Source organism: Lissotriton helveticus, chromosome 9, assembly GCF_964261635.1.
Source record: "Lissotriton helveticus chromosome 9, aLisHel1.1, whole genome shotgun sequence".
NCBI lineage: Eukaryota > Metazoa > Chordata > Amphibia > Caudata > Salamandridae > Lissotriton > Lissotriton helveticus.
In genome coordinates, this window is record NC_136070.1 from 150,104,216 (window position 1) to 150,130,319 (window position 26,104).

The 26,104-nt window shown below is 43.9% G+C and overlaps 2 protein-coding genes and 1 non-coding gene across 4 annotated transcripts in view; 1 reads left to right on the top strand and 2 right to left on the bottom strand.

Moving 5' to 3' along the window:
• Positions 1-13,934: 13,934 nt before the first annotated feature.
• Positions 13,935-24,016, bottom strand: FAU (FAU ubiquitin like and ribosomal protein S30 fusion). The gene is made up of 5 exons (XM_078659679.1): positions 23,877-24,016; positions 18,917-18,998; positions 17,719-17,863; positions 14,387-14,442; positions 13,935-14,115 (listed from the first exon to the last, which is right to left on the bottom strand). The coding sequence occupies exons 2-5, from the start codon at positions 18,989-18,991 to the stop codon at positions 13,990-13,992; spliced, it is 402 nt and encodes a 133-aa protein (XP_078515805.1). The 5' UTR covers positions 18,992-18,998; positions 23,877-24,016; the 3' UTR covers positions 13,935-13,989.
• Positions 14,794-14,921, bottom strand: LOC144783574 (small nucleolar RNA U109). The gene has a single exon (XR_013601525.1). It is a non-coding gene; the product is annotated as a small nucleolar RNA U109 (small nucleolar RNA).
• A 575-nt stretch (positions 24,017-24,591) lies between the features above and the next one.
• Positions 24,592-26,104, top strand: part of LOC144781052 (uncharacterized) — a 102,641-nt gene continuing 101,128 nt past the window's right edge. Inside the window, exon 1 of one of the 2 annotated variants that reach the window (XM_078659678.1) lies at positions 24,592-24,727. The gene's annotated coding sequence lies outside the window, so the exon portion shown is untranslated. The remainder of the gene's footprint in view (positions 24,728-26,104) is intronic. The other variant, XM_078659677.1, reaches the window with a different exon arrangement.

A 26,104-nucleotide genomic window follows, 5' to 3' on the forward strand; every position in this document is an offset into this window, starting at 1 on the left:
AACTGCTGGAAAAATGTGTACAGCTTCAACTTACAGAACACATTGACAAGTTTGATCTCCTCAACACCCACCAATCAGGCTTTCGAGCGAAACACAGCACGGAAACGGCCATGACTCACATAATTGATGACGCCCACCAAATGCTTGATCGCAATGAGTCATGCCTCCTCATCCTCCTTGACCTTTCCTCAGCTTTTGACACGGTCAAACATGTGAACCTCCTTGAGCTGCTAAACACTAGAATGGGTTTATCCGGGACTGTTCTCAAATGGTTCACGTCCTTTCTACATAACCGGACTCAGAAGTTCAAGATTAACAATGTGTTGTCCTCGCCTGTGCCAGTCGACTTAGGCGTTCCACAAGGATCCTCCCTCTCGCCCACACTGTTCAACCTCATCATGGAACCACTTGCCTCCTTGCTCCAAGCATCCAATGTACACTTCCATATGTATGCCGATGACACTCAACTCTACCTAAAGGTACAATCCCCGGATGATATCAAACTCCTGAATTACACTCTCACAAAGACCCAATCGTGGTTGGCCGACAACCACCTCAAACTAAATGCTCTGAAAACTGAGTTCCTTCTGATAGCACCCCCTGCAAAATCTACCACCATCCAACTTTGGCTCAACAACTTAACTGCACTCAATGTTCGGCCCACCATCGTGGACTCCGCGAAATCCTTAGGTGTCACACTGGACGCAAAGCTCAACATGCAACAGCACATTAGTAGAGCAACGAAAGGAGCTAATTTCCAAATCAACACATTGAGAAAGTTGAAACCCTTCCTCCCAGCCAAAGACTTCCAAAATGCAGTTCAAGCCCTAGTCATCCCCCGCATTGACTATGGAATTGTTACCCTCAGTGGCCTCCCTTTAGCAACAACTGCACCCCTAAGAGCTTCCTTGAACGCTGCCGCGAGACTCTTCACGTGCTCAAGAAAACACTCTCATATAACCCCCGACTTGAAATCTCTGAAATGGCTGCCTTTTGAAGCCAGAATACAACTGAAAATCGCTTTGATGACACACGCGGCTGTACACCACAAGGCACCTAACTACCTCACTCAAAAGCTAACTATATCAGGAGGGTCGAGATCCAATAGAAGTTCAAAAAACTTACTATTGAAACCTCGCAGATTCCGGAAGGAAAAAACATACAAACGCTCCTTCTCAGGAATGGTGCCGAGGATCTGGAACGCACTCCCTCCCGAAACCAGGCTTATCTCCTCCACGGCCTTCTTTAAGAAAGAGGTGAAAGCCATCCTCATGGCTAAGTTCACCTGAACTTTAATGTCTGTTCCTCATTGACTTTCGTGCCGCTTGGATATTACTGGTTTCATGATTGTCTAATGTCATATTTTGCATGATCTAGATTTGTTTATTCCTCTTGTTTACCACAAGTACATGGTCAGTCGATCCTGTTATGCTACTCACTAAATATCTATTATTGGACTACTCATGTTAGCCTACTTTGCATCGAGGCCCCTTCCCCTTGCTCCCTGTAACTTTTAGATACTTATAGTATAAGTTCTCCTAATTTTTATCGTAATTGTATGTAAGACTCAGTATCGTCTTTTATTTTTCGCTTATCTGATTGCTTACTGACATTCTATTAGAACATGACTGCTATCCGATCATGCTACTGAAGTTTATAGTGCACCCAATATTATGTCGCGTCACCCTCATGCTATCGTCACCCCGTTTCTGTGAAGCGCTCTGATATCTGTAAAGATCTTGTTCGCGCTATATAAAACTCTGAATAAATAAATACAACAAAATATATCATACTGGAATGAATTTGTCCTCATTACCCAACAGAAGTAACACCCAGAACAACAAGCATTTGCAATGCAATAGGTCTCGCCATAGGAAAGTTTGAGCTATTGGTATTGTAAATGACATTTTTTATTTATTTATGTGTTGGTTATGAAAATATCAAAATTGTTAGCTTTGTCATTTACAATGCCAATAGTTATAACTTTCGCAAATGTGACACCTATAGCATTTGCAATGCAATAGGTGTTGTATTTACGTGACTTGGATGTATTCTTATTACAAATAAGAATGGCTTTTCATTTTTTTTAATATAGAGGGCGATTGATAGAGTGAGGGCGATAGATATTTAGATAGATAGAGTGAGCCCGATAGATTCTGAAGCAGGTTCGAGTCTCGGCAGAGACGCTCAATCATACGGTGATTCAGGAAAAATCACTTAATTTCCCCTTGCCTTGAATGTATCAGGCTCTAATGCAACTGGTACTCACGTAAAGCGCTCTGATACCTTCGGCTCGAGTTCGCACTATATACAACTGCAAAATATAACTAGGCAAAGGTTTAACAGCTGGTGATATTACAAAACGTCCTGAGGATGCCTCAAGGGTGTATTACAGGTTCTGCATACATCAAAACTTGCGTACTGCCCCGTAAACGCATCCTATGTGATCCTAGCTGTGTTCTCAGTAAGCGCTATTGCGATAGGATTCTCCATGTACGTGCGCTCCCCCCTAAATGTATTTTTAGCCTTTAGCAACATGTGACCGGCACTTCATTTTCAGGCTCTAACGAACGTACACACACATTCACTATAGATATGAAACACACACTTCCCTATATTGTATTAATGAATGGATAAGCTGCATGTACTTTATTTCAATTAAGGGCAAAACTGAGCATTAATAAAAAGCAACTAAGAACAATAAGGCAAATGTGGCCAGTGGCTGTTTCCCCCTGTCTGTCTAGTATGCTAGCTATTCTATTTAGATATGCTATAACGCTAATATCACTTGGGCTTTAAGAATACTGCATATAGATAGCTGAGAAAAAAACACTAGCTAGAACGACACCAGCAGTTCATGTGCAACAATGCATGCCCCTGATAAGACGAAAGCTCAGTTTAGTTCTAAGAAACCACACCAAAAAATGTATCGCCGCGGTTTGGCAAAGTGAAAGTGCCAAGAAGATTTTTTTTTAAAAAGGCAGCTACACAAGAATATACCTTCGGGACATGCCGAAGTGAAAGCACCATGGAGATAGGAGAAGGTACATACAAGACAGCGACTGTAAAAGTAATCAGGAACTAACGGGCAGATGTGGCCTTTGGTCGTTTCCACCTGGTTGAATGGGTGGTATGTACATATGCAGCATAGCAGATCACACCCTGATGTGTTAAAATGGAAGCGAAATGAAAAAGGAAGAAGCCACACACTGTAGAACACTAGCCATAACTGTAGCATGAGTTGACTTAATACAATGCCCGGTGTTAATAAAGCAAAAGCTCTATAAAGATATAAGAAGCCACAAAGCGAAAATGAAGCGCTGCCGTTTGGGAAAATGAAAGCAGCAAGAAGATTTAAGAGGCTGCAACAAAAAAGTTGGTCACCGTGATGTGTGGAAGCGCCATGAAAATGAAAGTAGCCACACACAGTAGAACACTAGACAGAACTGTAGCATGAGTAGACCGGATACAATGCCTGGTGTTGGTAAAGCAAAAGCGCTCTATAGCTCTAGAAGGCACCAACCCAAAATGAAGCACCAGGGCTTGGTAAAGTGAAAGCGGCATGAAGATCTAACGGGCCACTACCAAAAAGCTATTCGGCGAGATGCGGTAAAATACAAGCGCCACGAAAATTAAAGACGTCACACATCAAAAAATAAAAGTCCGCGATTTTTGAAAGTGCAAGCAACATGTAAATCTAAAAAGGCAAGCCGCAAACCCAGAATGAAGCGCCGCGGTTTGGGAAAGTGAAGGCGGCAAGAAGATCTAAGAGGCTGCTACAAAAAAGTTAGTGGCCGGGATGTGTATAAATGGAAGCACCATGAAAATGGAAGCCACACACAGTAGAACACTAGGCAGAACTGTAGCATGAGGCGACCTGATAAAATGCCTGGTGTTGGTAAAGCAAAATCACTCTGAAGATCGATAAGGCACAAACCCAAAATGAAGCGCTGCGGCTCGGTAAAGGGAAAGCGGTATGAAGGTCTAACAACTGGGACAGAGGAGTTAGAAGACGGGGGCACGAGGGGTGAATAGGTAGTGGGTAGTAGAGTAGGGAAACGCGAGGGACGGTACAGACGGAGGGAAAAAAAGCACAGAAAGAGGGCAATAAAAGGGACGCTGCCGAGGATCGTAAAGAGACAAAGCAGCTCTTGGCATTGCTGTGGCGGGGGAGCATTCCTTTAAAGACTGATGCGGTAGGCGGGGGAGCAGCAGCCTTTCTTTGAAGTCGATCGGCGTCTTCGGATGGCTGATTCTGCGGAGCGCATGAAGTGGCAAGCGCTGGCATTGCGCAGAGGGGGGCGGGGGAGAGCATTCCTATGAAATCTGAAGCTCTCGGCATTGCTGTGGCGGGTCTGATGCGAGGCACAGACAAATGGTGGTTTGTGACGTGGCTGGTGTGGCGGGGGAGCGGAAGGGATTACTTTGAAGTCTGATGCCGATGCTCGGGGAGCAAATGGCAAGCGCGCGCACGGAGCACATTCATTGTGCATAATCCACCTGCCAAAGCCCTCTTGGTAAGCTTTCCTGATGCACCTCTATATGTCTCTAGCTGCAACGTGCAAGAGCATTGGCAGATCGAGACCTAAAAAGAGAGCCACATAGGCCAAGACCCCCCCCAGCAGGACATGGAATAAAGCAAGCACATCCATCTCCCTCAGCAAACTTTCCTAGCCCACTGGAACCAGCAATACAGCTAAAGAGGAAGCATCCAGGTTAGGGTATACCAGAGACCTGAAATGAGGAGACCAAGTCCACCTCCACAAAGCAAGAAACCACTGGAGTATCCAAGAGGTTCCCGACTTCCCTCAATGAAGCAGGGTCCATGTTAGGTTCCTCTCAAGTCGAGCCCGCCTTATCGGCCCCACGCTCTGTCCAGGGCTTCAGAGCGCAAGAACTCCCCTGCCCCCACAGACGTGAAAGTAACCAAGAACACTTCTTTGTACTTTCCGGTTTCATTTGCCGGGTGTGGTGGGGGGGCGGCGGTGTTGCAGCAGCTGGCTCTCGGTCGCCCACTCCCATGCCTGATCCGGTGCATCAAAGAAAAAAAGAACAAAACTTGAAGACCATGAGGCGGACAAGAAAAAGCAGCATGTAGCACGGGTCGAAGACTTAGCTTCTGCTACACTTTCGCTCAGGAGTGGTGCTGCTGCTGCGCCTCATTGTGTGGTCCGGAAATAAGAGAATTTGCATTATCAAACCACAGGTTAGGCTGGGTGCGGGCTGCTTGTACTATTGCGTCCTCTTATTTAAAGTTAAGAAGCCTCAGGATTACAGGCCACGGGGGGGGGGGGGGGAGGGGGGGGAAACGGGACCTTGTCACCACTCTTTCGATGACCAACAAGAGGGGACAATTTATTTTCAGGCGCCCATGTTTTAAACCAGTCCTCAAGCACCCTGGCTTGTCCCCACTTCCAGCAAGACAATGAGTTGGAGATTATTACACAGGGACCTATTTTTTTGGCGTCTTCTGCCCTCTCCATCAGGGAGGACACTGAGGCAGACAGCTTGAACATCTGGCTCGAGAGGTGCAATTTCATCCTCAGCAGGAGATGCAGTTTTGGACATCCGTGGTTCTGTCTACCACATTGCACAGATCTTGGCACAGCACAGAGATCGGCTAGCATACCATCTACTTTAGATTCTACAGCATCCCAGGAGTTATGTATGGCCGTAAACATTACATCCAAGTCCACAGCCCCCTGCCACCCCGTTACAGGTATCGGAGCAGTAGATCCCCCTCCATGCTCTTAGTTGGCGGGACTGTATAATGGTTCATATTTATCTGGGATGGTGTTTGCGGCTGTACCTTTCCCTGTCCCATCCTACACAGTCCAAAGCCCACGATGCAGGTAAGCAAGAACACTTCCAGAGACAGAACCCAGGCAGCGTAAGGGATGGGGCAGTCACCAGCAACCACTCGAGGTCTCAAGAAAGCAAATGTCAGAGGTGATGAGAGCATGGAGAAGGGGGAGGGGGGATGTCAGTTCGCAAATGGTGGCATTGTACAAAGAGGCTTCAGCTCAGGTAATTAGTCTGGGCGCTTATCACCAGAGCTCCACAATGCTCCCCCAAGGACAACTGCTCAGATACCAGAGGCCAGAGGCCAACCGGCTTGACCCTATTAGAGCCTAGCAGGACCTCCCACAACTGAGGGTGTCCTCCCCAACTGTAGGTTCCAGACAAGCCAGGAGCTATCCCCCCCTGCCTCTGCATCAAATCTGGCTGTCAGCAAAGCATCCATCAGTCACTGGTGTCGCCGCCTGCCACCTCAGCAAGGTTACATACAGGCTCAGCAGGCCAATAGTGCTCCTCCTTCCCTCAATGACACACAATGCTCTGCACCACTAGTTCCCCCTCACCCCAGGGGTGCTCTGTTGACCGAACTGGGAGAAAATGGGGGTGGGGGGATGAGGAAACGCAATAACTTCTGCCAGGCAGCAACAGGAATGGACCCCCAGCGCAGGATGCACACATTGGCGCCGGCAGGCCCAACTATGCCCGGAAGAAACTGGACTAAACTGCGCCCCCACCCACCCAGCGTCACTGGTCCCATAAACAAAGTCTGACTACTGCCATGGTTGACAAGAAGCAGCAGCCAGATTCAGGTGGATACTGCTTTGGATTCCTTTCTTGTAAAAGCTTCAAATTAAATGGCGTTAACGGAGCAGAGACTCTCACTGTAAGCCGTTGATGAGGAAGCCTCAGCCGGCTCTACCTCCTGCATGTCAGTTTCTATTTCACCTCTGGAAGGTGCTGGGCTTCATAAACTTATCCCTGATCAGTTTCCTAGCACCATTGCCCAAAGGTCCAACAGGCAAAAGGAAAAGCGGTGGGCTGAGGGATTCTTCTACACAACCTAAAAGATCCAAGAAAGCTCCCGCGGTGAACTTACCCTCCCAATGCAGACGTTCTTCTTGAAAAGCTTAAAAGTCTCCTTCAAAGCATATTACAGCGCCCATTAATTTGTGTGGAAAATACTGAACAGATGGTAATTAATCTATCTGAAAGGAATGGACATTTAGATTGTAGGGGCACCCCCAGGCCTTCCGTGAACACTATGTGTGCTCCTACTATACCTTCAAATTTGAGTTACTTGTGTAACCTCTTGGGAGAGAAGAATGACAAGATTGGGGTTGGCGCAGTGGCCAAAAGGACAGGTACCGCATGAACATCTTCCACATTAGCCAAGGTCACGGGACAACCAGATAGGGTGTAAAACATTCTAGGCTACTATCTACTGATGCCCAAGGTTTAAGCTCTCACTCTAAGCAAGCTTGCTGAAATGTAGATCTAACCAGGCCAATAACAAGGGGAAGGAGTTAAGTAGGAAATATCCCGTTAGCTAACATAGAAAGTCAACCACATTTTTTAAGCCTGCCACTGGCATTGCACCGGTACATAAATTGTACTGGTTAGCATTCCGTAACTAAGACCTTCCATGACTGAGTCAACAGAACAACTAATGACTGTAGCTCTGAACTGGCTGACTAAATATTCAAGAGTTGGTCATATATTCAGGGTCACCTTCTTATGGCTAGGAGAAACAAACAGGTGGGCCCAGCAATTAAAACAATCCAGGAAGATTGCATTGTAGTTTATATAAATAGCATTGGACTAGTCAGGGAGCTACTAAGAATTACCCACAGCACCTGCAACGAGGAATTTGATCTTTGCTCTACCATTGGGGTATTTATATCAGCCACAAGATAGCTCAAGGTACCAGCAGGACAGGTACATTTTTTAGAGCATTTACCCTAGCAATCCCATCACTACCCCACAATCATCTAATGATTACCCCCGTGACTTTAGAGAGATTTATACCTCAAACCGATTTGCTTCTTTGAACAGTTTAGAGGACTGTGATCGACTCAATGATATTGCCTGAAGGGACCCATAGAGAACTATTATAGTGAAATATGAAAGTAATTGTAAGTGGAGAATAGGTTAGTCACTATTTGGATTCGGAAGGATAGCAGGCCAGAGGAAAAAAGGTTTGTATTTATATAGCACTATTACCCCTGATGGGGTGTTAAAGAACTTTTTTGGCAAGTAGCACATTATTCCAGAAACACATGAACGTTTAGTGGTGAATTAGTATGGTGCAGTATGAAAGTAATTTGAGTGGTGAAAATTAGTTATTTGGAGTGAGAAGGATAGCAGAGGAATAGAAGGGCAGGAAAAGTTTGCATTCATATAGCACCTGTTCCTCCTGATGGGTGTTGAAGCGCTTTTCTGGCGAGTAGCACGCTACTCCGGAACCCATTAAGGATTAGTGTTGAAAATTTGTATAGTGAAATATGAAGTAATTTGTGTGGTGGATGTTATTCGGATAGAGATAGGTGGGCAGCGGGATAGAAGAGGGAAAGCCTTGTATTTAGATTACGCTTGCTACCCCTGATGGGGTTGTGATGTGTTTTTGGCCAGTAGCACGCTACTCTAGAACTCATAAGGATTAGTGTTGAATTAGCATGGTGAAACATGAAAGTAATTTGAGTGGATTGGTCAGTCAATTATTTAGATCGAGAATGGTTGGGGAGAGGTGGAAACGGTCTGCATGTATATAGAACTTGTAACCCTGATGGGTGTTGAAACACTTTATTGGTGAGTAGCATGCTACTCTGGGTGGAACCCATAAAGGATTAGTGGTGAATTAGTATAGTGGAAAATGGAATATGAGAAGTGAATATGTTAGTCTTATTTTGATTGAAAAAGGATAGTGGAGGGATAGAAGAGAAGGAATTGGTATTTTTGGGTGGGTAAAAATGGGTTTTGGAAGAGTCAGAGGGAGTAGTTTAGAAAGGTTTGTTTTGGGGGATCGGTGTAGTAAAAAGGTGTCAGATGATGCAAGTAGGGGTGGGGGGGCGGGGAGTCTAGAAAGGGTTATTTTGGGGATCATAGTAAGGGTTTGGGATAAATGAGAGAGGCTGTAGATGATCTATTGATAAGTGTATAATGTGGGAAATAGGGTAGTGCATTGGAAAGAGTAGTGGAAAAGTTTGAGATGAGTGAGAAAGTTGGGCTGGAAGATATATTGAGAGAAGTTAAGGATGAGAAATGGGGTAGTGTATTTAAAATGCTAAAATAGAAGAAAGTGAAATATTTAGACCATAAGTACATTGAGTGTATCTAGATGCATAAAGGATGTAAGTATATGTAGATTAAAGATATTGACAGGTACAGGATGAGAAATAGGGATATGCTTTTACAGGAGAAAATTAACAACCACAGATCCAAGTACATGGAAGGTACATAGATGCACAATGGAAGCAAGTACATGGTAGCAGAATATCGAACAGCTTACTGTGGATGCATAACCTAATCTTCACGATCAGCATTAACTGATGATTATTACACAGATGTAGATTTTAGGGGTGGGTCTTGTGCGCATGCTGCATCGAACCCTTGCCTAAGAAGTGGCATGGGGACTAGCTGGCAGAGCTACATTTCTTTTGCATACACTGTCCCCCCTTCCAGACTATGGCAAAAATCAGGAAGGGTCTACTGGCATGCATAAGGATATGAAAAAAATATTTCCAACCTCCTCTGCCCCCTTCTGGCAGCACTCGCCCCTTTCATTAACATCTATCAGGCCTGGTAACTCACTGCTCACTCTCAGATGCAAACATAATAATCCTAGGTGACTTCAACCTCCATTGGAATGATGAGAAAAACACTAATCCAAACCTTAAACAAACTCTTACTCGAGTGCAACCTTTTCCAACACTGCAAAGAACAAACCCACAAGAGGCCAACCCATGACGCCATTATAGGGAAAAGGCAACAACCATCGACATCCTCCCAAGTCGAGTGGTCGGACCACTGCATTATCCCGTTTCACTTAAACCTGGAAGAGCCATACTCTATCCATACTAAGAAAACCCTCCAGTGGACTAGAAACTTAAGACAGGTTCCCCTAGCTGATCTGGAAGAAAGACAATGATCTCAAGCCTTCCCCCATAGACAGATAACTCACAACCCACTTTAACTCTATGTCAGCCGTCGTAAACCAAGTAGCCCCTCTGAAACTAAGATGGATTAGAGACACTCCTTCGAGATTCTGGTTTAACAAAGACCTCAACAGAAAGGCCACTCGGAGCTGCGGAAAGACTCTGGCGAGCATACCCATGCATAATTCAATTTCACCAACTCGGAGCAGATCACACACACACATATATATATATATATATACATATATATATATATATATATATATATATATATATAAAAATAAAAAGATTCTAAGAAAAAGCAACCTTTTTCCGCAACACGTTTGATTATGCTATAAATCACCCGAAAGACATCATAAAAAAAAAACTTCCAAACCACACGATAAAGCACCTCAGGGCTCCAAAAACACGCTGACAAATGCGCTAAATTCTTTGATGAGAAAATCACGAGGATAGTCTTCACACAATCATTTACCATATTCACCCTCCACAGATAAAAAAAAATCCCACCCTCTTCTCGTCTGACTCCTAAATAGGGATCCTCCACCCTGAGACAAATGAGGGCAACCAAATCCTAGGCTATCCGCTATACTTGATTGCTAGAAAGCATTTAACCCACTCACAGAAATGGACATCTCCAAACTAATTGCCAATTCTAAGCCCACGTCCTACTACAGGGGTCATGCCAGATTGCCTTAATCTAGGCCAAGTCACTCCACTACTACAAAACAAACAAAAAAAAAAACCCACTGGATTGGACTCCCGAGGAACTCAACAACTTCAGGCCAATCTCAAACCTGCCCTTCATGGCCAAAATCCTTGAAACATGTGTCCTACTTTAACTCAACCATCAACACCTACAATCGCAAGGATTCTCACCAATCAGGCTTCAGAAAGGGCCGTAGCACAGAAACTGCTTTACTAAATATAGCAATGACATCCACAAATGTATGGATCCTGGCCGTTGCGGCCTGCTCATCCTCGTAGACCTATCTGCGGCCTTCCACATGGTAGACCAGAAACAGCGTCTTAAGACCCTCAAACAATAGATTGGAACGGGCAGCATGGTGCTGAAATTGTTAACTTTTTTCACAACTGCTCTCAACAAATCAAAATAAACAACTTATCTTCAGTTACCTCTACTATAACCAGGTGTTCCCCAGGGCTCAGTACTCTCACTTACTCTCTTCAATATCTAAATGAGCCCCTCACTACCATAATCAAGCAAGCTAACATCCACTACCACCTCTATGCAGACAACATCCAGCTATACCTGGAAGTATCCTCCACGGAAGAAACGATACTTTAACAAAAATCCAAAACTGGCTATCACACAACCACTTAAAACTCAATCAAAATAAGATGGAAATGTGTCTCCTCAAACAAGGGACAAACCCACCAGGTCAATAAATGGATAAAGCTTATGAACTCCCTAAATTACAACCTTACCCTCGCCAGCTCCACTAAAATCGCTGATAATCATACTGGACCACAACCTGAACATGAGCTCACATTAAGACTACCGCACGGAGTGACCACTACAAACTAAAAGTAGTTAACAATTCACGCCCTTTCTCCGTCCTAATGATCAGGAAACTAACGTAAGCCTTGGTTCTATCCAGGCTAGACTACAGGAACGCTACCCTCACAGGCACAGCAAAATCCTACCTTGCCCTCATGAGGAAAACACTGAACGCAGCAGCAAAGGTTGGTCACCGGAGCCTAAAGGCATGATCACACCCCCACCCCCCAAACATCTTAAGTGGCTCAATAGAAGCTTGTTGCCAATTCAAAACTGCTCGTCTCACCCACAAAGTCCTTCACATTAGTAAACCAGTCTACCTGGCAGCCAAACTCACCAAGGCAGGCCAGGCAAGAAAACTGAGGAGCTCCAACAACCTACTCCTCATACCTCCAAAGAGACAAACAAAAAGCCCTGGTTTGCTCCTTCTTGGGCAATGGCCCCAAAATCTGTAACTCCCTACCGGCAAACCTCAGAACCAATCCCTCCTTCATGACCTTTAAGAGAATACTAAAAGATCTGCTTGCAAGGCACCTTTAACCCTCTGGACATTATTCCATAGCTACAATCAAGCAACTCTGGACTCTACTACCTGCCTCCCAAACGGCTGGCCATTTAGTTTTGTCCATATTTCTTATTGCCTGCGTACACGTTGTAAAGCGCGGATATCCACGGGTCCTGCCAGCGCTATATAAAACTCTAAATCAAAATGAAGAAAAAAAAGGCATCTTTGTACACTAGCATAACCTTACCATTGGTTTCCGACACCAAGCCTTCGCCAGTTTACTCACTCTTCTACAAAAGTAAGCTTTACCCAGTTGGATCTTTTGGTCATCACTATGCATTGTGAAAGATCTGTCAAAAGAAGGAAACTTGGTCTACTATGAACTCTACAAAACTAGTCCGAGTCACTTAATTACATCTTCCCACATTTAAACTTTATAAGAACCGCCTTTAGTGTGGATTACTTCGATTAAAACTTTTTTTTTTAATGTAATACGCTTTTTTATTGTGCCGAGATGAAAACAAACACCATTTTAACAGGGGGGGGGGGTGTCAAATTGTCTCCGAAACAAAGACACTAAACTTGCTGTTATTTTGCCCGTTTAAGAGTACGAGCTTCGTCTTAAAGCAGTAAGTAATACGTTTCTTATTTTGCAGAAGGGACTTCTGCAGACTATAGGATGTCTAATCTCATTTTTTATTAATTTTTAAGTTAAATGGCATGTAGTATGCTGTATCTAGATTTGGTTTTAACAGTATTAAGTGGGCTGTAGGCTTAAAAATCGGAAAAATACAATTAGTTCAGTTTCAGGGCCTGTGTGGCCCAGAAAGCAGGTCTAGAAACATTTGACTAAGACAACTGGTAATGTGGCTACACAGGGAAAGTAATTCTGGCATTTTTAGGAGAATGCATTTTGTACGGGAATGTGCCTGCAGCAATTAGTTTTACAGAACTACGGGTGAGTGAGGTGTGCAGGAGAAGTTCTTATGTGAGCCGGAAGTTAAGACACAGGGAATCAGAGAATGGATGGGGCTAAAAATGAAAGATTAGCCCCTACGAATCTGAAATAATGGGTGATGGTGGGGGGGGAGAAAGAGAGATAACTTGGAAGCTTCTACACCACAGCACATTTGCTTCCTGGTGGCTCCATACCCATCCACAGACCCACAAGCGGCAAAAGCTTTTTTTCCACCTTGAAAGATGAAGAAAATGTTCACCTTCCTGAGCTTCGACAAAACTCAGACTCGATGACACTGGTGTTTAAGCACAGTCTATTGAGCCATGCAACAAAAGGTCACATTTTGCAATGGTGGAGATTTTTCTCAGATTCTGCACAGCTGAACTTGGTGGAAGTTCTTTCTGGCTCTTTTGGCAAGATTAAAGAATCTAAGATTTCATAAATTTTAACCTAACCAATTAAGGATTGCCTAGCAGAACAGACTCCAAATGCTATAGATGCCAAGAGGGCAACTATGGAGGTGATGTTGCACTTTCACATAACATTCAACATGAAAAAATGGAGTTGAATTTGATGGCATGGCGCCAATTATGTTAAAACAATGCAATAATTAAGCCAATATCATAAGTTTCTAGTACCTAGCCCCTTCGAAGGCAAAGTATTCAGGAGGTGTCAAAGAAGGGCTGAGCATAATTTCGAGCATTACACTTACTCAGTTTAAAAGAAGCAATAGAAGCCAAGAACCCGGTCATCTACACCAAACTAAATGTATTAATTCACTTTAAAGTGGGCGGCTCGAGTGCCCAAACCTATCTTAACTTGCACGGAGCGTTAATTTAGCACCTCATCTATGTATTTAACAGAAAATGCTTTGATCAAACATTTACTCCAAAACAAAGAGGCATGTTACCAATTAAAACAACAATCACAGATTACTCATTGGCTCCACCTCCTTCACGATGGCTAACGTTTATCGTTCAGAATGGAACTGGACGAGTCTAGGAGTTTATCTGCTTTTATTAAACAATCATTTCCAAATCACTGTGTAAAGAAATTAGGAGTTTGCATTGGGTCCCTTCTTCTTGCCGAAGGTAGGAACTATGTTGACAAAGCGTCTGTTGTACTGCATGCGTCTCTTTGCTCGGCCAGTCTTCTTTTTCTTCTTCTCTTGCTTAGCCACCTACAAAAGTTAGGTTAAACATTTGTTTCAGTCAACATAATGCTGGAGGCAGCCATACTAAATAAAAAACAGCTAATAAGCCAGCAAAAGTTGTTTGCATACAGTTTCCCAAACGCCTTGACTACTTTATGGACACTGTTAAGTTGATCTCAGGAGAACAAATTATCTAACCATAAAAACATGTAGGATTGGTAAATTTAATAGGCTACACAATGCACACAATAAATTCTTGCACACAGAAAAACAGACTGCATTCGTCGTTTATACATACCTTTGGTGTCTGACCTCTCACTTTCCCAGCTCGTGCAAGAGATCCGTGCACCTTGCCTATAGTAAAACGTGAATGTCACAAATTAGCATGATTTGGGTTATGCGGTCATATTAAAACAAGCAGTATCTATTAAGGAAATCAGTGTCGAACTAAAAATAGTAACAATTGCATTTTAGTCATACAGATTAACTTGTACTAATGTACGCAACCATTCTTCATGCAGGACCAACACCAGAAGTTACGAGGGAGCATAATCCTAAACGGCGCAGACACAAAACATAACTCAAACCAGAGCAAGGACGGTCATGTTTACCAGGAAGTTGAAATTTCTTCTACACAATACCTTTTGCCAGTCCAGAAGGTTAGAAATGTATTTTTTCTGAATGCCCAAATCAACGAATACTGCGTAATGTAGGAGGTATATACTACCACTCAGCCTGTGCTGGAAGGCTAGTAGCCCTGATAGCTCCTTACTTTATCTAGCACTTTCATGGAACAGTCACACTCTATGGAAAGTGGACTTGTAAAAGGGCTGCACTTGTACAGACCCCCATCCATTCATGTGCATTAGACCGTAATTTTTTTATAGCACAATTTATTAGATGGATCACAGACAGACCGTGTAGTCCACCACTGTATACACAAGTTTATCACTTAACACCATCCCCCTTTCCTCAAGAATCCCCAATATACAGACTACTAGACAATCTTGACGTCCCAGTCCCCCCTTCAGTCTACCTGTCCCCAATTGATCTAATTTCTTCCTCGATGGATAAGGGTCTAGACTCTTGCTGTGCCAGAGGGATCCCTCTAGATTGTGCCCAGGATCCATGTTTTGGAGAGTTTGTGCGAGCAGCCTTATGCGGCATATGTGCATTTCTAGGCATATTTAATGTCTCCAAGCTCATAGGGGTGGGGTTTACATCTTCCCATGATCTGGCAATGTCACGTTTAGCCACCACTAGCCCTAGGAGAGCTGCCTATTATCGTTTACAGTCGCCCTCCAAAGTAATGCGGAATTGGGTGAACTTGTGATCTCCTCTAGGAAGGACCCAAACGTGTACTTGGCCCAAACAGGACAACACTTAATCCCAGAAGGACCTTAAGATCCCACATCGTGGGAAGAAAAGTTCCTGTGTGCGTTACACAACACAACCACAGTAGGGAATCTACCACTCCTAGTCTCCATAGCTGTTAAAGTGGGAAATATACTCGATGTAAGTATTTGAACTGAATCAGTCAATACTTCGAGGCTATCGCTGACTCCCAACTGGATGCAAGCAATTTCCTCCAGTAGTCATCTGCTATGGGGGCCAAATCTGCAACCCATGCAGCTCTCGTGTGGGATGTATCTTTGGAGCTGATAACAAGACAGTGGTAGACCTTCGAAATCTTGTGTGTGACCACATCCTTTGATAGGATTTTGGCCTCAATGGAGTTCTAGGCTGTGAGCTCAGTGAGGGGAGGTATTCATTGTAGCAGTGCATGCCAGAAACGCAAATAGTGAAAGACTGGACACTTATGCAGGTCAAATTAATCTTAGATCTCTGCGAATTAAATGCACGTAGTTCCTCTCATAACATCACCCAACCGTGAGATGCTGATAGTCTCCGACCCGTGGAATCCTTTCAGGACTCAATGGTCTTAAACTTGCATGCCAAAGAAGGGTCTCTCGGTCAGCACCCGACCGATCTAGGGCTCTGCAAGTGTTGCGCCAGACCTGATGTACAATGTAGTGGTTGGCTGAAGCGGTTCCATCCCAGGATTACCATATTGTAGATGCAGAAGAGGAATATTCTCTATCACTCTGGAACGAAGGCTGGATCGTCTATGTTCACGAACCACCATTCATTAACAATGATCAAATGTGACGCTCTATAATAGGAAGCCACGTCCGGTGGTAGCTAAGCCCCAATTGTAGGTAGTTATAGCATTTAGAAAGGGTAACGAGAGGGGCCAGATGGCTCCATTAGAAGCTCGGACTTTGTTGTTTTAAAGAGGGTAGAGGGAAGGGGCAATCCTGTAGGTAAAGTAGACGTGGCCGGGCTGTCATCTTGAATATAAAAGAGCAAACGGAACAACTGGAATTTGGACTCAATGTTTTGGGACAACTGTGTTTTTGGGGCTGAATGTTCTTTTCAAGTGCCCTCTGTAAGATGGTTGTCATGCAACCCCAAGACATATGAACCCCTCTGCCCGGATTTGTAGGTCCCAGGCCCACTTTGGCTCCAAGGCTAGGCAATTGATTTGGCATATAACGTATTTGTTACTGTCTAGGGTAAGTCCTGTGAACGTTCCAAGAAAGTGAAGGATCTGAACGACTTGGGATGCAGAGTCCAGTGGCTCAGCCATAAATACGAGGACCACGCCCACATTTAATGTTATCTGATCAGAAACTGCTTGCATCCAGTACAATCTCTGGACTAGAATGTCAACCCTCACCTAGAGGGACAAAGGCTCAATTGCCAAAGCAAAGAGCAGCGGCGATAGAAGATGCCCCTTCAGTGCTCCCTTGCATAACTGAAACCTGTCAAAAGCACTGCCACCAACCCGCATTCGGACTGACGAGTCTGCATACAACAATTGTACTTTGCTAATAAACGTATGATGAAAAAGTTTAAAATAGTTAATCCCACTGTACCAATTTGGAAGTCAGCTAGCAAGCGTGCATACGGCTTTGGTCGATGCAGCATATGCCGGATTCATCGAGAAGCAAGCGAATCACCCGGAGCAGCCGGTTAGCAAACACTTCAACCCATATCTTTGCTTCCATGTTCAAGAATAAAATGGGTCGATATGAGGAACAATGCTCGGGAGGGTGTCCTGGTCTCGATATTACCACTATCTCCGCCACGCGGAGGTCCGCTGGAAAAAACTCTCTCTCCTAAAGCTGCGAGCAAGGTTTTAAGCAATGGATCAAGAAGCTGGGGGTTATACGTTTTGAAGAATTTTACAGGGAACCCGCTGTGTCCTTAAAGTCAGCAAGAGGACATAATCTAGGCATGAGAAAGCTTCATGGGTCCCTGGATACAAGGTGTAGTCTCTCTCACAGGTCAAAGTGCCCAGATGTTCATAATTCGTAAATAAGCTCAGTGGTGACAGGGCAACTGTTTACAGTAAGAAATGATTCCCAAAAAAGATGGAAGTTTTCTTAGGCCTGCACCAAAGTCCCAACTTAAAAGTGTGTCAAGTTGACACTGTCAACCATACATCACCAGGTGGATGATCCAATCAACTTTGAGAAGTTCTTACACAAGCATACAGAGGAGCCAGACCAACAAAGATCTCATTACAAACGTTTTAGATAACTGTTCTTCACAACTGATACGTACCACCAAGCATTCGGGCTGTGATGCCCAAAGTGCACTGTTCAACAAGGCCGCATTCACCAATGACTGCTTCATCATCCAACGCTGCGCCGGCATATGTAATCACTTGGTCAGCTGCAGGGAGTCCTTCCAATTGTTCAATCCGTGCCTAGGATAAACAGATATTTGGGTTGCTCTGTAACACTTGCTTATCTTCTTAGAAATTATATTAGGGGCTTATAGGATTTGGGCCATCGAAAAGTCTTGCTGTGAAGCAAAGATATCAGTCTAGCCAGCTTCTTCCATAAATTGGAATGGGTTTTAGGTAGCTCGATAGGTTTAAACTAGAAACATTTCATTTTTAAAACCTGAAAGTTATGCAGCAAACCCCAAATTATGCAGAACACATCTGTGGGTCAGGACGAGAGTTGGCACACTGAGTTTTATTAGCATACACTCCTATCGTACGCAAGAGTGCATCTGGAAGACACGGAGTTTGGTACACAGAAAGAAACCATTATGGTTAATGCCACACAGCATGCCTGGATCTATGGTCAAAAGGAGCAACAGCTTAGGAGTAACTACTTTAGTGTGTTTGAATTCAACTTCAGATATGAGGGCCTCCTCCTTTGGATGGTGTCAATCCCTGCTGAAAGTGGAATGATTTCTAATCATGTAGTAGTCTAGGGAGAAAGGGTCGACAGGCAGAAGTGATACCACAAGTTTCTTCCGAGGTGGGTAGGAGATGTGACACGTAAAAGCAGTCAAACATGTTTAAGTGTCACGATTGTGGCAGAATCCCCATGTAGACTGAAGATGCAGATAGGTGATACTAGAGGTTGTGGTGGCAGTCACAGAAGTAAGGCTCTTACAGCCAGAAAGGAATAAAAAGCTGGTAAAAGTTGGAGAAGTTAATCTAAAATGAGCAGTGGTGCGGTTGAAGGCAAGTCTGTGACGAAGAGTCTATTTGGGCATGATTATCATAGGGGTCACCAATGTCTGTTGGCTAAATGCACGACTATTTAGTGGAATGGTCATGGATGGGTAGTGTGCACTGTGAGTGTATGAAGTATGGGGTGATGAGAAATGACAATCCGTTCAGTTATGATGGTGCCTAATGGATAAGGATACAGCAGTTCTTAAATTACTATTAGAGGGATGAATAACTTTAGGGAGATTTGCAATCTTTCTATGCAACAGCGTTAATATATGAACCACATACCTTAATTGAATAAACAGTCTCGAGATCAGAGATCTCAAGCGAATGCAAATTCTGTGCAAGTACAAAGAGCTGCATGGTTGATCTGCAAAATAAACAAGGGAAAAACACAGGCCGGATTATTTTGTTGAAATGTACAATGCAATTCATTCTAGTACAGATTAAACATGGATATGAATCGTATACCAGGTAATAGCCTAAAAAAAGATTTCAAGGTTAGTTACAATTAAATTGTAGTCCACGAGGAAATGGCATAATGAAATGGAAGCAAACAAATAGTATGACCCTAAGCCAAGCATTTCTTCCTCCTCCCACTCAGGAAGAAGCTGAAGACCATCTTCACCTCACCGTGAGCTCATTTAAACAAAAAATAAATATCCCTATTTGTAAGCCAATCTCACTGGCCAAACTCTGTACCTCACTTTCTTAAATAGACTTGTTCAGTTTGAGTGACAGTAGATTTAAGAGAAGAATATCACTGGGTAACCCTGGGTGGGCTAATAAAGAAAAATCCTGAAATCCGCTGCTATGCCCTATTTACAAACCGCAAAAAGAACAATGTCAAACATTCCCCCAGTGCAGAGATCTGGCCTAAATCCGTTGTTTTTTTGCTCCCACGCCATTCCAGCCAAGCTAGCCTGGCTGATGAGGGGTGTTACCCTGAAACCGGGCCCAGGATGTTTGCTTCTAGTCGAGGGAAGACCTTGCTTGGCAGTTCGGGCTGGACTGTCCCCATGAAGAACAGGGTCAGGGCTGATTTGCATATGGATGGGTCTGAACTGAGATGGCCAAGTGAGCTAAAGAACGAGGATGGATTCAACCCAGGTCTGAAAGGTTTAACGCTCAGTCCATCATCTCCTTGTGTTTGCCTTAAGTTGGCAGAGTATGCCCAGACGTGGGTCCGTTGCTCACGTGTGCCACTGGATTCAAGCTAGCCTGGCTGCTGAGGAGTGTTACCCCCAAAACCTGTCCCAGGATGCCGGTCCAGGGAAGACTTGGCTTGGCAGTTCAGGCTGGACTGTTCCCATGGGGATCAGGGTCAAGACTGATGTGCATATGGCTGGGTCTGAACGGGGGTGGCGAAGTGAGCTAAAGTACTATGATGGATTCAAATCTGTGACTGGGGGTGAGTGTAAAGTTTCAGCGCTCTGTCCATCATCTCCTTGTGTTTGCACTCTTCACAAACAGCACCTTTATTAAACTAAAAAGGCGCATTTTGTAGCCTTCATTAAACTACAAACTTTTCGGTCACCCTATGAAGTGGAAAGAGGTACATCATACCACTCCTTGACAGTCATTCAATGAAGCTTAGACGTACAAATGACAAATCAGAGAGCAATACGATGGTTTAACTTCACAACATTAATCTGCATGCACCCTGCATACTCACTTGACCACATATAGTAAAGGAAGTGTTAATGGCAAAGGGGAAACTATGGCACATGCACGGACCAGGCCCCCCAAAAATCTGAATTAGTAGGAGCTAAACATAGCAGCGGCTGGAAATCAGACAAAAATCAGTCAAACTTTTATGCACATGCTATAAATTTGGACATCGTCCAATTCTTAATTTATCATTGCATACTGCACAAAAATAAACTTAGTGGACTCAAGTTTGGATTCAATAAGGCTACTAAAGAGACTACAACATCCAATATAAACCAAAACACTAACAAAGGCACGTTTCTTCACATGACTCAAATAAATCCAAATAATACCTTAAACCACTCTTTCCAAATAGACACCTAACTGACCTAAAAATGCATTCGACTCCCATCGATAAGCTCATACTATGGCAAGCAGAAAATGCCTCCCCCCGAATTGAGTGTTTTTAAGCACAACAAAACATAGAACCTGTAGAGCAATCGACCTCAAAGTTGGGGAACCGGGTCTGTGCTAATCACCCTGTGCCTAATAAAAATGAATATGTCCTTGTGTATCGAAACTGATGCTCAGGTAAAGCTCTACGATACCCATTATCTCTGTCTAGTTTGTGCTATATAATACTTTAATAAAAAAAAATGTAAGCAACACTCATCTCGGGGCCTGCAGTATCACAGGGTTTCCCCATTCTGGGTCTATTAAAAAATCTTAACATATATAAGACATACTTTGCAACAATACCAACAAGTGCAGCTATACTTTTCACCAACTGATAGTTGTGTAGAGTAGACAATTTAGAGCTTGTTATGCATTTCCTGCGGTGCTCCAATCAAGAGGTTAGGAGCAGTGTTTCCTAAACAGGGGGTCACAAGTCGATTTTGATGGGCTGAGAAAGTCCAAGCAATAAATAACAAAACTTTAAATTCTGTATCTTATTAAACCCCAAGCTTTTTTTAACCCATCTGGAGTTAATTCCTTAAAATGTGATGTGTTGATTACTTTACTGCTTCGCGTCATTGTTTCAAGTATGCAGGAAGAATAATTTCAAATTCGCCATTAGTTGTATTATTACTTTTGAACTTTGAGATGGCCATCAATACCCATGAGGGCGGATGTTGGACTCTGCTTACTTTTGGCATTTTGCTGTCAATTGTTCCCTTTCACTAGCATCGTTTAGTTCGGATGACATGGTGCATCACTTTCCCTTCTACTCCTTTCGCGTTAGGTTTTATGTCAACCACATGGTTTAAGTTATGTATTGGGAACTGCAGGCTATGCATGGCTAGGCGTAATGGGAGCAAGACATCAATGGAAATAGCTCAGGTGTGGGTGGCGCTCGTGGAACTGGCTAAGCACCCGACTGACGATGAAGAGGGTGTACTTGGTGAGATGGAGGGCGCACAGGCCAATTGAAGCGGCTGACACTTGATGAAGGCAGGGCATGATGAGTCTGATGAGGGCCTGGCAAGGACTCTCCGCCGGTGTTCCGAGTCTGCCCTAGATTGAGATCTGCGAGGCAAGGATTCTAGTAGGTGGTGCAGGGGATCTGGGCGACTTCCTGAGTATTTTAGTCGCTTGCGGCATGCTTGGGAGGGTGGATGGGAGGCTTTGTTGGGGTGGTTAAGGGCCAGAGGGGTGGGTAGGGTATTGGGTGTTTTCTATTGGAATCTGCATTTTTGGACCACACATGGAGGCGAACAGAGCTGCAAGTTGGGCTAACTATGGGGAGATGGCGGGGAACCAGTAATGTGCTCCTGGGGGTCCATGTCGAGACTCTTTGCTTACAGCCAGCTCTGGGAGGGCCACAGGAATGCTAATGGGTATTATTGTAATGCATATATCTCCTTCCCAACTACTTCTCTATGATGCCAATGGGTCTGTATGGCTTTTTTCAGAAAACCAATAAAAATCTTTTTTTTTTTTTAATGGTTTAAGTTATATATAAAACATTTATGGTGAAAGTACAATACTGCTGAATAAAGAATACTGTCCCTATTGGGACGTCTGAGCAGATAAGTTTTAAACCATGAGCAATTGCCCAGGGCCCCCTACTTCCTAGCCCTCCAATAAAACGTATGGTAGTCACAATTCCTGGTTTAACAATGTAGCCCATAAAAAAAAAATATTTTTTACATTTTTCAGACCAGCGTGCTTAATAGACATTTAATGCAATTGGTTTTTAAGCAAGGCGATGTCCTGCAGTAACATGGGCATTACCTTTCCAGTACAAAAGGTATTTTGTGCTGGTAAAGTGTTTTTTCCCCCAGCGAAAATAGCACAGCGCGCGGTATCACTTTGCACAGTGTTACTTGGGTGTAGTTTGGTCTGCATAGTGCTAGGCCTGGTTGAAATTAAAATGACGTCAGCATAATTCGTGCATTTAAAAGATGGTTTATGGAAAAGTCCCTAAATCACGTCTCTTCATGAGATGTGGAATTCGCTGTAAAAATGTATTGTGAACGCATGCAAACTGTACATGAGCCTGTTTTCAATGCTTTGTTTAAATACATCCACATAGCAAAAATGTATGCGAGGACGCATTGTTTTTTTAACATAACTTTAATAAAATTTAACGTAATTATAGCAATAACGTCTGTAGTGGAGGGGGCCACATCTGTGAATGCAAATATTTGGGAACTAAAGTTTCAATTGCAAGCGCTCTGCCCTGGCGGACACGAAGTAACTTGAACATTAGGCTGCTACTGTGATTCCCCATTTCTGAATCATTACAATAATTCAGCACTAATTAACATTACAAGGGCATGAACGAGCCGATACGGAGAAATACATATAAAAATGTTTTTCTTTTATTAAACACGGAGGGGGCCCTCAATATATATATATATATATATATATATATATATATATATACTGCCCGTGTCCCACCAAATATTAAAATGTCACTACGCCAGAGTATATCTGAAGCTGTCAAACAAATTTCGTAGGTCTGGCACCTCACAAGCAATATAAGCTTTTGGGATACGGATTGCCATGCAAAATAAGTGCGTACCATCGACTCGTGAGGCTTCCTCATACAGGCAAAAGGAGCAGTGGAATAACATGTTAACACTACTACCAACCGCAAGCAGGAACTCCAGATTTGTTTGCAAATAATTTACTGTTTTAAAAGTCATACGTCTATAAAAAGGATCAACATCTGCGATTACTTAGCAAAACCAAACGCTGGGGTATAAACCTTTACCTTAATCGAGTTTAAGCACACGTATATAGACAACCGGAAGAGATTTCAGTATAGAAGAGAAGACACGACGGCCACGCGCCGAATTCCGGAGCGACAGCGCTACAAGGCACGGCCCACGCACCCTGCCGCGCACAACGCAACACCGTCCTCCCAGAGCGGAATAAATCAGAGAATAGACACCCTATTGGATCGGGAACCACAGAATGTCTGTGGATGCGAACATCGCGCCCGACCGCCGTGGACTTCCTCTAACAACTGGCAGAGCCGGCGACGGGAACTAATGCCAAAGTGGCCTCGCCCTCCCGTTAGCCATCCGGAACGACTTCGCACTCTCAGCAGTCACAATCGGTCCTGATACCAAACTTGTAAACCACGTACCCGCTTTCCTTTCAACGATTCTGGGGGAATCGACTGGAGGAAAACCACCCAGTGCTCTACCCTCTGTGGTAGACGGTGCGAAAAGGCCTTAAGTTCTGCGCATGCGGCCGAAGCTGCTGTGGTAGGCGGAGCAACAGTCCGCATGGGAAGCGGTGAAGAGAAGCGCATGCGCACGGAATTATAAAAACTATAAACAGACTAGACCATGCGGAAGATATGCCTATTATTTATTTTTTTCCTTTGTGATTTCATGATTGTTTTTATAAAGATCGAATCAATAATTATTGAATTGATCAGGCATACGTAACCTTTTATTGAAACGCTTCGAAAAACAACGGATTCCTCCTTCTTGAAGGAAAATGTCACAGCACGTACGGTAACACTGTTTACTCGAGCTCACAAAGCAATAGGTCTGTTGCTTTTCTAAGAAGTACGTGTCGGTGCTTGGTAAATGGAAGACGTTTCTAGGCGGATCCGTCTTTAACAGCTCACGTGACACTGTCACGTATTTAAGCTGACCGCTGTCCCGAGCTGTCGACATGTTAAGGTCAGGAACATAATATTTGTGATTCAATATATAGCTTCTACTCAGAGAATGGAGCGCCTGACTAACATATCTTGCTGCAGCTTCAAAACTGTCGTGCAGACACAGTCCGTTTCCTTTTATAAAACGTAAACAAAGCTACTCGTTGGTGTCAAACGTTGGAAGTAGCGCGAGAGCCTGGACGCACAGAGTTACTGGGTGCACATGCGCACTGGCCTTTAGTCAGCACAGCTGTTTAGCTTGTCCTAGGCTAGGCCTTGGGATGAAACGTTCTGTACAGTGAGCCCTGTCAACGGAGACGATGAAGGTAGGTTAGTCATTGATAGGGCTGCATTTTCAATACTGTTTCGGTTTCCCCTCTACTGCAAGTAAGCTGCAATGTGTCGGTGTTGACATGGAGCAACTAGTATTTCCACTAGTCTCAAGTATTTATGTACAATAGGGACAGAATGAGTATGTGCAAGTAGAGGCCACACGTTTTCAGATGGTGTTCGCATAGCTGGCAAGTGGCTTCGTGCGTGTGACCATCAGCCAGAACGTTTGCGTCCTTTTTAAGCCCACACTTTTAGACATTGTTTTCTGCAGGACGAGAGACACTTTTATGGTCTAGTTGATTTGCATTGGTACAATGGTTATGGTAATGGGAAGAAAGAAATCAAACATCTCACTGTTTTGACGAATTCTATACAGTCTTTCTTGCCAATAGGGAGAGTTGTAATTTTATATGCATTGTACTGTTTTCACCAACATGAATGTTAAGGTGAGTGATGTTAACGTGTTATCCACTGCACAATGCAACCTTATTGTGTTGACATTTGTAATGGGCATTACCATTACAAGTGCGGCTTGGTAGCGCTCTGCTTACATTGACTGTTTTTCACACAAGTTGGAACTTGTACGATAGTGGAGTTAACCAGTTTGGTCTAGGCTGGACTTGGCTGCCAGGTTGTCTTGTCCAATTTCAATCAGGCCGTATATTACATGGGTCAGATGGAATATCGTAGAGCATAGAGAGCTGCTCTGATCTTATCCCTGTGACACGACACTGTACGTATGTGTACTGGTATCACAAGAAGGTGCGAGGTTAAAGTAACTTTTTTTGTACAAAATATGATAACTCTTCCTGTTCAATTTATTGACACTGGTTATGAATTTAAAGTTCCTCATACACCTTAGACCGATTAAATGCATTTTACCTGGATGAAATGGATAGAGCACAGTGGTGGTAACCATAATAATGCTTGTTTTGATGGTGAAAGATGACAAATTGAAGTATGTAATGCAGGGCACAAGTCCTAAAAAAATAAGTGTGGGGACGCTGACGTCACGACAGGAAGTGATGTCACGAAAGGTGGCTTGCACCACCAGACTCATTGCCTCCCCTCGCTCACCCCTTAGATGCAATTGCACCAGAGAAGCCAGCTCGTGAGCAGGGTTCTGAATGGGCGCCGATCTCGCCCCAGAGAGGCCAAAGACTGAATGTGTGGCTCCATTTGCTGCAGTTATCGAGCTCCCGGTAAAATAAGTGGGGGGACGCCGTCCACCCACGTGGTACCCCGACTCGAGCCCTGATGTAATGATAATGATCTGTTGCCTCCCTGTTAGGAGCAATGTGATCTAGTCTATTGCAAACTCTAGACTTTCTAGTTCCCTGAGCCTCTCCTGAAAGTTGAAGAGTGTACAT

Coding starts and splice junctions, on each gene's coding strand:
- FAU (XM_078659679.1), bottom strand. CDS start 18,991: ATGCAGCTCTTTGTACTTGCACAGAATTTGCATTCGCTTGAGATCTCT. Junction 17,864..18,916: donor AGACTGTTTATTCAATTAAG/GTATGTGGTTCA, acceptor TGTTTATCCTAG/GCACGGATTGAACAATTGGA. Junction 14,116..14,386: donor TGAGAGGTCAGACACCAAAG/GTATGTATAAAC, acceptor TAACTTTTGTAG/GTGGCTAAGCAAGAGAAGAA.